The 12,404-nt window shown below is 39.6% G+C and overlaps 1 protein-coding gene across 2 annotated transcripts; it reads right to left on the reverse strand.

Annotated features, from left to right (window-relative positions):
* Positions 1 to 1,089: 1,089 nt before the first annotated feature.
* Positions 1,090 to 11,870, reverse strand: os9 (OS9 endoplasmic reticulum lectin). 2 transcript variants are annotated; one of them, XM_031757085.2, is made up of 15 exons: positions 11,676 to 11,870; positions 10,454 to 10,636; positions 9,386 to 9,449; positions 9,226 to 9,302; positions 9,036 to 9,134; positions 7,118 to 7,319; positions 6,800 to 6,934; positions 6,538 to 6,653; positions 6,133 to 6,193; positions 5,928 to 6,007; positions 5,626 to 5,829; positions 5,302 to 5,503; positions 4,732 to 4,899; positions 4,246 to 4,355; positions 1,090 to 2,396 (listed from the first exon to the last, which is right to left on the reverse strand). In XM_031757085.2, the coding sequence occupies exons 1-15, from the start codon at positions 11,826 to 11,828 to the stop codon at positions 2,259 to 2,261; spliced, it is 1,992 nt and encodes a 663-aa protein (XP_031612945.1). In that variant the 5' UTR covers positions 11,829 to 11,870; the 3' UTR covers positions 1,090 to 2,258. The 2 variants fall into 2 exon arrangements, with proteins under 2 accessions (XP_031612945.1, XP_031612944.1); XM_031757084.2 differs by having other exon boundaries at positions 5,928 to 6,010.
* Positions 11,871 to 12,404: the final 534 nt, after the last annotated feature.

Below are 12,404 nucleotides of genomic sequence, written 5' to 3' on the forward strand. Positions count from 1 at the left end.
GCTACCCTGCAGCTTCACAAGTACTCTGATTAATCTGCACTGGTCACTTCACTTTATTGTTATTGTAATTTATATTTAAAAAGTGCAATACTGTAAATTTCTGCTGCTCATTCCTGTGCAATATCCCATCTGCCCTCCCGTCATATTTCTTTTCAAGATTTTCTTATTTAATCACTAGTGTACATATATTTATATTTATAGATACATATATATTTAGTCATCTTTTCTCTTTTACCATGTCTCTCTAATATTTTGTTCTTTACTATTTTTCTATTTGTTATTTTATTTTATTATATTATATTTTATTATATTTTTTCCTACTGTATCATGCTGCTGAGAGACCGCTGCTCGTCAAACACATTTCATTGCGATGTTGACCCTGTGCTAACTTGCATATGACAAATAAAACTGAAAACTGAAACTGAAACTGAAACCAAATTCCAGGAGTCAGGGAATAGGCCACAGCTGCTCCTTATAACCAACCACTGATTAGAGAGCTAGTGGAGGGGTGAATGTTCGTGGTGCGTTCATAGACACCATGTGGGAACAGAACATCTTCTACAAAATCTAAACCTTCGGCTGCTCTCTTCAAGGGTATCCACAGGAGCTCATCTGCCTGCATTTCACCTTGCATGCTCTCCTGTCACACCAGCCTTCTCCATGTCTTCTTTCACTACATTCATCCTGATAATAGATGCTCTTTTTATCACCCAGTTGAAAAGGTCTCTTATGTTCTTTGTTTGATTTTAAGCATTTCAGAAACCTTTCCAGCATTCTTGAAGCATTTGTAAAGACTTTGAATTTAATGCTAGCAAGTTTCTAAACTTTTCAATTTTTTAATTTCAACATTTGATTAGTTGTTTTGCATTACTTTACATCCAAAAACAACTTGTCCTTCCATATTCTGCTCCTGTCCTGTTCTCAGGTTAGTCTTCATTTAAGAGATTTCAATATTTTAATCACTTGTCGCCACTTTAACAGTTATAGTATCGGATGGAAATTTGACGATACAGTTGGCCTAGCATACAAGTAGCCATACTAGTGAGGATTGTAACACTGAATTTATGAGATAATAACAATACAAATGTCTAACATTTGACATTTGGCAGGTTTTTTAATACACAATACAAACAACTGAAAAGAGGCAGCAGAATTGTATTTACAAAATATCTGAGATAACAGATGCAGACTTTTTAATACAAAAACACTACTGTGTCTGAAAAAAATTGTATGTGACTTACATCTCATATGAGATTATTTTTCATAACAGAATGCAGAGGCAGGATTTTTAAAACTCATTTACTCAGGTAACTCCGTCGCCACTTAATCTGTGCTATTTTACAATAAATCAAAAACATAATGACACAATAATTATGTACATGTTGACTTACAAGTATCCACAAGCATTCACAAAATTTACAAATTCAGCCCTTTAAGTGCATGTTTGCATTAACGTGGTGCACTGAATCTGATTGACACTGTGGATTTATTTGATTTCCTTTGCCAAGTTAAGATATATTAAATCCAGTTATTGTCAAAATCAAAAAAAGTATTCAAAATATTAAAAAGTATTCTTCTGAATTCACAGAACATTTTTGAAAAAAACAAAACAACAACAATATATCAACTGCCAGTGTGTGCAGACACTGAATCTGTTTACTTTTTGTTTGTTTTCACCAAATGGATCAAATCAGAAAGCTTCAGGGATCAGTGGAAACTGGAATTTGAGGGATTTTTCTTTTGTTTTCAACATATATCTTTTTTTACTTTTCAGTAAAAAGAAAATGAACAAAACAACCTGTGCAGACACGCATACAATCTGCTGAAGTAGACAGAATTCCCTTGTTGACTCATACTACGGACGTCTCTGTCAATGGCAACACAGATGACAAACACAAGTAATAATTTAATTGAAGATAAACAGTGTGCTGCAGACGACGTCAGAACTAATCGTGAATATTTAGTAAAACTGAAAACAAAAGCTGAATCCCGTCAAAAAGGGGAAAATGCATAACTTCAGCTGCACAAGTACAGCTGACACACTGTGCAACATATAAACGTTGCCCCATTAAAGACACCTGCATTATTGCCTATTCAAGCCACATGAACACATTTTCTGAATGTGCAAACAGCACAGGTTTTAACAGCAATGACCGAATCAAGTGGGCTTTCTCAAAATTATGACTAAACCTTAAGAGTCCTCCTCCCTGCTGCTCTCCATAGGAGTGCAATGTCACAAAGGGTCACTCTGAATGAGCTCATATATCCACGTCATCTGAATCAGAGGAGCTGGGTGACTTGGACTCCTCCTGGGAATCTCCCCAAACAAATCTATAGTTGTTCTCCAACTCCTGCTGCCTTTTCTGCTCTTTATAAACCTCTTCAGTGCCTCCAGTCTGGGGGGAGTAAAAACAGGAAAAGGTTAAAAACTAAAACCACAATCCTTGTCATCTAATCCACTTTGCTGCTAGAAGATTCATCAAATCTTGTGCTAACACTCAGCTGCCAATGAATATTCAGCCAAGTGATGCCTACAAAGCAGGATGAAATACATAAAAGTCTTCTACTGTCTAATTTAGCATGAAGATAATAAGAATAAGACCAAAAAATGTAATGAAATTGCACATTTGAGAGTGTAGGATCTTCTGTTACATAAAGATAACACAGAAATTTGTACCATTAAGTTCAAACATGTAACCGCAGTGCTCATGGAAGCTTTTAAGAGCACCTTTCCTGAGCCCTCAGTCACACAGGTCTAGAGACCAGTTGGCGACTATCTGGCAATTACTGGTCGCTAAGGAAACTGTACCTGCCAACTTCCCTTACCAGCTGGCAGGTAGTTGCAGGCTGGGTGAAATCGTCTGCAAAGAGGGTGCGCCTTGTGATTGCCTCAGTTAACATTCTAGGTAAAAGTTGTAAAAGTTACTGCTCCCAACAATAAATTTCAAAAGCTGCAACTTTTGTTTTGATGGCGAACCCTCTACTTTTCCAGTTTGCATTGCACATTTCGCTGCTGCTTAGCGGAGTAGTTGGCGAGTGTTTGTGGACAAGTTGGTGTCTTCCATGCAAACAACAGGTAACTGCAGGATATTTTTTTTCAGTGCAGCACTTTATCCCTCTTTGCAATAAATTTTTTGCTCATAACTGCCAGCATCTTCCAACAACAGCAATCACCAGCTGATTATGAAATAGACACGTTTCCCTAGCGACAGAGGGTGTCACTGACCACTCTCTAGGTATGCATCAGTGGCTTTTAACAGTGACAACCGGCAGTTGCCAACAGGTATATAGGCCTGTCTCACTGAAACCTAACCTAGTATGAGAATCAGTTTCTGTAGAAAGATGAAAATAAAGCAAAATAAAGTCGGTATACGTTGGTATGTTAGGAGGAAAAATAAACAGGAATTGAGTAACTAACCAGCAGCTCTTAATAGTGATGGAAATAGCTGCTTTTGGGTAGTGTGGCAGGAAATTGCACACACTATATTGCAAAGACAGAGGGGGAACTGGAAGTCACTTAATATAAACAAATCTGTATTCAGAGTACAGCCAGTAAAGGAAGCAGAAGTGAAAGCTGGCTCCACTTCAACACTCTAAAGCAGGGGTCCCCAATCCCAGTCCACGAGGGCCGGTGTCCCTGCTGGTTTTAGATGTGTCCTTGATCCATCACAGCTGACTTAAATGGATAAATTACCTTCTCAACATGTCTTGAAGTTCTCCAGAGGCATGGTAATGAACTAATCATGTGATTCAGGTGTGTTGACCCAGGGTGAGATCTAAAACCTGCAGGGACACCGGCCCTCGTGGACTGAGATTGGGGACCCCTGCTCTAAAGCATACACCAGGAAAAAGAGACGATGAGGCAGTCATGAGAGTCTGCTGTGAAAGTGGCATCAAGCTTTTCGCCAAACTGGCGACAAGGACATTTTGTTCTTTCTTTTCTTTAATACTGCGTCCACAAATTCTGTTGAATTGTGCTTACTGACACCTGAACTGATGCCCCCAGGCTGAATAAACTTTAAATGTGTCATAACTATAGTCCAGTGAGCTTTTGGTTTCTGTAATTAATTTCTGTCAAAGCAGACAACCACACAAGAACAATAGCACACTCTGTTTTCTTGTAGACAGGAAAACACAAGTATTTGACCAGCAAACTGTACAGCGCTTCCATCAGATACAGTCCAAGCCTGCAAGCAACAGCTAGAAGCATTCAAAGGAACCCAATATAAGTACTACTTCAGTTACCAGGAGATTTATGAGTAGCTCCCTGAAGGACTTTGTGTCTTCCTCAGTCAGCCACTGATCACCTGCCTCCTCTGCGTTCTTTCGTGTCAAGATCTTCACTTCGATTTTTCCTAACAACAAAGAAAAACAGAGGGAAGAAAAAAAAAGGGTTCGACAGTTACACCTAAAACTCCCAAATGGCTTAAGAAAACTGCTGGATGACGCAACAATGACAACGGGATGAATGACATGAATGACACAAACATATGAGTGGAAAAAACACAGCACACACCTGGCTGACATATGTTCTTTGATTAAGGTGAGCTTAAGCTTGCTTTTATTTTTTTCCTTACATGAAAACATATTATTCAAAATCTTCTCTTTTTAAATCATTAGACAGATTTTTATTTTACATAGGATAATAAGAGAAATACAGTGCTGTACACTGAAGATAACAGATGGAAGAGAGAAAAGGCCGTGAGTGTTTCGGGCACTCTCCCTTCATACCTTCGGCCTTCAGTCCTGCCTTCTCTAGCTGTTCTTTAACCACGTCCTTTATGTGCTGCCACTGCGGGTCTCCTTCGCCCACCTCCTGAACTTTCACCTCCCCATCAGGGTTGATACCCGTCTTATACTTAGTTATTTTGATCTTAACAAGGTCGTCAGCTGCTTGGTCTAGGGTGACGAGACAAAAGAGGGACAAACAAGACAGTTCACCTCAAAACCCACCAGCAGGGCCACGGGATGAAGGAGGCAAGAACCTCCCATAGCATTGTGTTATGAACATAGATTAAAATACTGTGTCTGATTTCAGAAATGTTAATTTAGATTTAGATTAATGCAATCAAAAGTCACCCACAGTGACATTAATGGCTGGAGAGGAAAGACTGCAACTGACCAAAATTGATCTGATAACATAAATTCTCTGAATTCTTCAAATTCCATGTGTGGATCTTTCCTGAGATGGAGGATGTCGTAACACACATCTACTGCACAGACTGATGAATTATGAAGATGATTATACACAGAGGGCGTGGACATGCACATGACTACAAAAGGGTCGAGCCCCCTGGTTACCTGGGTGCTTCGGAGCCAGGCTGGGGCTCCCCCTGGCTGGGTCGCTGGCTCTTTGGCCTCCTGACGTTTTCTGCTCTGGGTCCTGAACGTCTTTCTCCTCCAAATGATCGAGTAGCTTATCCAGAGTCGTCTCCAGTGTCTGTGTTGCCTGAGTGCGGTCAAACTCCCCTTTCAGACCCTCTGTCTCAAGTTCCTGTTGAGCCTACAACACAGATAGAGCCGAGCAACGCCTTAGGTGAGTATTTACTTTGGTCTTTTCTTTGTTACGTATCTGTCTAATCAAATTTTAGGTATCAACTTTATATATATAGTCGACTCTTAAACCTCGTTTATGATGTTGTCAAACTCCTTCTGCATTTCCTCCTTTATCTCTTCAATCTTATCCGAAGGCACAGAGAGGTCAGCCATCTCATCCTCAAACTCCTGTAGCACGGGGTCCTCTTCATCTTTCTCCTCCTCGTCAAGTTTCTCCGTTACTCTGTTGTGTCGTCCTGTCTCTTCTCTACTTTTGGCTTGATCTTGTGCTTTCTAAAAATAAAAACAAAAAAAAAAGGATTGGAAAGCCTATGCACTGCCAAGAGAAAAGAAAAAAAGCATAAAAATCACTAACAATGGCAAATACTGACCTTCCTGTTACTCTCCTTAAGGTGCTGGACAAATTTCATCAGGTCTGCTGGGTCAGTGATGATTTTAAAGTTGAATTTTTCTACTAAAAAAGAAGAATATCAGAGAAGAAAAAGCTCCAGCTTGTATTTTCTTTTTTCTTTTTCTTTTTTTTTTTACAAGCTGTACACTAAAACAGCATTATCTGGCACTGATCTTTCTCAGTACCTTCATCACCATCATCTATGATTTCATTATCTGCATGCGAGGTATGGCCACCATCTGCAGCCTGTAAGAGAGGAAAAAAATCAGATTAGAGGGAGGAAATGGTGACAGAAAGCATCCGACTGCACCCTCTAGTGGTTAAAAAAGCCACACCGCACTGTCAAAAACACCTGGAAATTCAGTATTATTTGATATACACAGTACTACATTATAATAAAATTTAATAATAATCAAAAGTGTAAGTAACAGTAGAATGATAATCAGAAGGCTTAAAAAATGTGCTAAAATGAACATGTCATTGGACCTTGCAGAGCCAATTACAAATGTATTTTTATGGCTACATTTCAATTTGAGTTACTCACTGTTGTGTGTTTCTACCAAGCAGACAGACTGTTGCACCTGCTATACCTGATTCTCCTGTTGGAAAGTAGATGTTCTTGAACTTGCTGGCTTTGTCACTCCCTCCCAGAAGTCAGAGTCTTCTGCCTCGTCTGACTCTCCATCTTTAGATACATCAGCAGGACCTGTTTCAAAACCAGAAATAGACACTCGTGTCACAATCAGAATTAATACACACACGCCCATTATGGATGGATCGGCACTTTATTATTAGGTGCACTGACAAGTTACTACTGCAGGGTCGTTTGATTCATAAACATCAAAAACGCACCTTTTCTGCCACTGCTAGGCGATGTCTCCTCTGCTGTTACCTTTACTGCACCATCTCCTCCTTCATTACCAGCTAACATCTCATCAAGATTCCTCAATTCCTCCGAGATCTGCTCCACTTTACGCTTTGTGTCGGCTGGGAACAGAAACAGGAAGATTGAAAGAGGAATCAACCGAAAGACAAAGGAGAGAGCAAGCTTGAAGTTTGAAACCCAGGTTAGCTTCTTTGCTGGTATTTTTATTAAAAAGATCACTGTTTTAAAATCAAGAGGCCTCCAAGATGCATTGCTTTGACCTTCAATGTTTTTTATTCACTCACAGACTTGTGCCTTGACGTAATCCATGTACTGTTGGGCGGTTAGTGCTGGCTGGCACACAATGCCCTGAGGCTTGGCAGTGGATGGTGGCCGCAGGAATGGGTGCTGGCAGGTGCGACTGGTGTGAATTGTCAGCACATATCGACAAGACTGAGGCTCATCTACTCGCGCAATGTAGTCGCCCGAGCCTTCTTCACATAAAAACTGGAAACAAAACAGAGCAAAAGTATGCAAACTATGTTTGCGCTGAATTAAATGCCCAACTGTTTGGGCATCGCTGGGCTGCTACATATGTGGAGCTTTTTTGTTTTTGTTTTGTTTTTTTTTTAAGGTGAAAATGATTAAATACAGTAAATAATCAGGGAATTCATCAACTGTTACAAATGCCAACACAGACAGATCAGTATAGCCAACATTGGCCGGTCTCTGCTTTTTTCATGTCTTAACAAGTGCTTACGACTGCTAATACCTTAGTGACTGAGAATTTACAGAGAATCTTTTTCCTGTTTGTGAAAAGTTTCCTGTGTGACTAACACACACACAACTGACAACTTAACTTTGACTCTACATCTCTTAAGGTTTCCTTCTGATCCCTCTTCCACAGACTCCGATCATTTTCAGATCTTTAGTGAGTTGCTAAGAGGATTCCAGAGTTGGTGAGTTTCACTACAACATCTGTGTAATCAGAAAATCAGCATCTTCTGATAAACTTAATCTCCTTTAGAAGGGCTAAAGAGTTGACTAAAGCCGTATCTCTAAACAGACAGCTGCATATGAATATCTGGGGAACGGAAAGCTTTCTTGATTTCATTTCCTCTCCTCTTTTAGTTCTTGTTCTAATAATCAGTCTCATCTGAGTGTGCAGTTAAGTCCCCATGTGAGCAAAGCACTTCCCTCAATTAATCTCAAAACCATTAGTTTTCAGATGGCAATTTTTCTTTTAATTAGTTTTGGGGTTTAGGGTTGTTTAGCACTAAAGAACTGGCTGCTCCATGAGATTAAGACAGCTGACTAGGTGACAGGTTCCTTAATTTAATAAGGCCAAACAGGTTTACTTTTTGGACCCTATAAGGTATCAGGATGACCAAAATATTTCACATGCCAAATTTTGTATTTTTTCCACCCGAACTCTTTTAGGGTCACAGAAAAGAAACATGCTGTCATAATCTGAACTAATGTCTAAGTCACAGTTTTAATTTTTCCAGAAAAACTAGCCAGCGTCTCCCACCTGACCTCCCTCAAAAATATTCAGAATTATTTCGACACAGAAGGAATCGCAAAGATGACTCTGGCATTAAAGTGGAGGTAACATGGAAACCGTTAAGATGCTATAACTTGTTTTGACTAGACAAATTTGCTGAAAATGCACATTTTGGATAAAGTTGAAAAGTTAAAAACTCCAGGGTGCCAATGCTCGTTTCTGTTATTCTCCTTCACAGACATTAAACTGGTGCAGCTTTTCTGTAGAGGATGTTATATCCTAAGATATCCAAGATACTGATGATCAAAAGAGGTTACTGGCAAAAATGGATTTTGACTTTAGATTGGGATACTCTGAGTTAATGCTAAATTAATTTGGTTGCAGTACGAAGTAATGTTTTGCACAGCTCATTAAATGTGCTAAAGTTACACTACAAAAAGAACAATTTTTTTTTTTTTTTTTAACTAAGACTCAGCTGAGTCTGAGGAGCTCAGGCGAGCCTTTTAAGGAAAGCAATCATAAAACATATTCATGTTCAAAATGTCTGCTGCATGGGATATATTTAAAAGTAAAAGGCTTGTAAATCTGCACAGGCATGCCCACACTTTTGCATATGAGTGTTTGGATTAGCAAGGAGGAGGTCAAAACTTAAAAAGAAAAAAAAAGTGAAACACGCAAATAAACTCAAGCAGGATGTGTTCCAAATGCAAATATCTCACCCGGACTTCAGTCTCTCTGGGATTTCCATTTAGGTCACACTTAGAGCCATTTACATAGGTCTGGCTGTGGTATCGCTTTAGCCTGTGCTGTTTGGAGGCCTGAGAGAAAAAACACAATGGATGCACCCACGATTGTTTGGTTCATATTGTACAGTCATGCAAATCAGCCACAAAATAGAGGCAACTTCACCTTTGCTGTTTCATTGCTCCAATCAAATTCTGACTCATAATAACCCAGGAAGAGAATGTCCCCTTTGATCTCTGTGTCTAAGGACAAAAGAACAAAATTAGTCAAAAACAATAACTGAAAGTTAAGAAAAACAAAACAAAACAGAGTAGTGGCCTCTCACCTTCAAGGTGGTATTGTCTGATATGTTGGCCATGGCAGAACTCGTACGTCCACCAGTCCTTCGTCTGCAGGACATATATTTCTGTTAGACTTTGACACAGTGCATAAGCCTGAAATGGTCCCACGCACATATTTGTAAATGAGGCCTATTTTTCAGGAAGTCTTGTGGTTTAATCAGATGTAACTTTGAAAATCTAAGTCAGACTCCTCTAACTGTACTGCTGTGAACTTTAACATTTAACATTCTAACTGCGGCCTGTGGAGTTTGAGATAGTCTCTTGGGTATTTTTCCAGTTTCTCTGAGGACTGCACAGGCTGACCTTGGGTTTTACTGGGACATCAACTCCTGGGAACATTGGCGGCTGTCTCAAATGTTGGGAAAAAATCTTATTTACTGTAGAATGATGGAGTTCATTTTGAAGGCAATAGCTTTATAACGCATCAAGACTGATGGGCAGTAACAACTGATTCTTTGAGATCTTTGGTGTTGTTTTTCCTCGTTGGCACTGTGCTAAGACACCTAAATGCTCATGATCAATTAATCAAGCACATTTGATTAACAGCACAAGGCTGTGACTTAACCTCTTTATGCCTATGGAAGCTGAAAGTGTGACAAACTTTCTTTGTCACATGACTATACAAAAAACACATCATAACGAGATACATTTTTTAATATTTTCAAGGTGTTTTTGCTCTAACATCCAGTCATAGTGGATAAAATGCACTGTGAGCAGGAAAATAGTGATAAAGTACTTGTGGGCTTTTGGGTAAACCTTAAATTAACACATTAAGCTGAACAATTGAAAACACAGGTACATTAACAGATGTTTGTCTCTTAGATATACTGCTTTTGTACCCAGTCACTAATGCAGACAAGCAACCTTTAATCCAGTGAATACTGAATCAAGAGCCTCCCAGTGTTGTTTTAGCAAGCTTCTGGTGCATTCACGTGTGTCTTTCAAATAGCTTACTTAAGCTGGCAAATATACTTAACTTACAGTCACTTCCAGTGTGTTTTGCTCTTGTTCTTATTGTTGTATTATTTTTGTAGTAGTAGTTAAAGACCAACCTTGACTAGACATGGGGCATTGTGCATGGGCTTGAGCAGGTCTGGGATATCTGGCCCAGTGTAACCCTCCGAGTCAGGCTCAGTGGCGGGATCCTGATGAAAACGCACAGCCTGGGCTGGAAGTCGACACTCATAGAGCTGTTTGTACTTACTGGACACCATCATAACCTCCTCTGTCTTAGTCTACAAACGTAAGACAGGCATGGAAAAGGGGGCGAATTTAATATTGACACACATGGGCACACATTACCAACGCATTACTTGAGTGCAGACAGATAAAAACATGGTTTGCGGCTTTCTATGGGCTCAAAATGTGGTCATAAATATTTTGTACTTGTAAATCAGTTTTGTACTTGTAAATCAGGATTTGTATGTGTAAAAAGAATTTGTGTGTGTGTAAAAAAGATTTGTATGTGTAAAAAGAATTACAAAAAGCAAAGTGTGCCTGCTCTCCGCTGTCACAGGAGCAGCGAGTCCAGCGACCTGGCTGTTTTGTTTTTGCCGAAAGCACAGCATAGCAAACAAGCAGAACTCAAAGTAAAGAATCGATCTAACCAGGCTAGTATCGATCTGATACCGATCCCGACTTGGGATCGATACTATCGATATTTGGATCGATCCGCCCACCACTACTGCAGTTCAAAAAAGTGCCCCTCCGACAGCCAAACCCATCTGTTCTCTGATTGGATTGTTACATTTGTGATTGACATGACATTGACCAATCAGATGAAAGGAAGAAAAATAGGGTCAAAATTCGTACTTGTAACTTGCAGGGGGTTTTTTTTGGCTAAGTCCACACACAAATCTTTTTTACGCACACACAAATTCTTTTTACACATACAAATCTTTTTTACACACACACAAATTCTTTTTACACATACAAATCTTTTTTACACACACACAAATTCTTTTTACACATACAAATCCTGATTTACAAGTACAAAATATTTATGACCACATTTTGAGCCCATAGCTTTACTTTCAGCTAGTTACTTATAGACCTGTGGCAATGAACATAACAGCTGTCACAGCATGCTGCGTACTTCACCTGAGAATTACTAGTCTTCATGTAATTTTATAAGATTTATTTTTCATATGTTTTGTGCTTTTATGACATCAGGTCTCACGCTGTGTGAATTATTTGACACTATTAATTGTAAATAAATAACGCTAGCTCATATTTAAGCTAACAAGCTATATCCGTTAGCATTTCCTGACTCACCTGCCCCAGGATGACAGGATCAGGAAGAATCTGAATCCCATATTTCATCTCATTAAGCTCCTCCAAATTCAAGAAACCCGGGACACAGAGGGGACATGCCAACAAGAAAACGTACAGTCTCTTTAACAACCAAACCAAGGAAGCAGCCATCATTGACTCTCGCCTCTTACCCCTGTCTGACAGCAACAACACACAGAATGCCTGACATGGTAGCAGCGGATTGGTCGAGGTGAAAAGCCCTGCTTTGTCATTGGCCAATTTCCAAGTCAATCAAAGTTTTTCCCCAGTTCTGGGGTGCGTTTGGTTTTCATACCAGCGGACAGTCAATGAACGGCGTGTTTGTGCTATATTTAGCATGCTAATGAATAACGGCCAATGACTGATAATGGCCCACATCTCCGCTGTCACCGCCTGACTTGCGATGAAATAGGCTCACACTTAAGCACGAAGACAAGGCGGCCTGTCGCATGGCCAAATAACAATCACGAGTTTGGTGGAGTGAGGGAGGGGGGGGGTTCTTCGTTTGTTTCATTTTGTTTTAATGCAAAGCAGTCCCAAGTAACTGATTTTAAAGGTTTACATTGACAATTAGGTACAATGATGACAAAACGATAAAATGATTCATATGACACCCAAAACGTGCACACCGAGCTGAGCGAAAAGTGCAGTTCTGGGTTTAAATATCTGGTGAGGGAAAAATCAAGACAATTCCTTGAAGAAAGAAAGCAT

Source organism: Oreochromis aureus, linkage group 5 (assembly GCF_013358895.1).
Source record: "Oreochromis aureus strain Israel breed Guangdong linkage group 5, ZZ_aureus, whole genome shotgun sequence".
In the NCBI taxonomy this organism is placed as follows: Eukaryota; Metazoa; Chordata; class Actinopteri; order Cichliformes; family Cichlidae; genus Oreochromis; species Oreochromis aureus.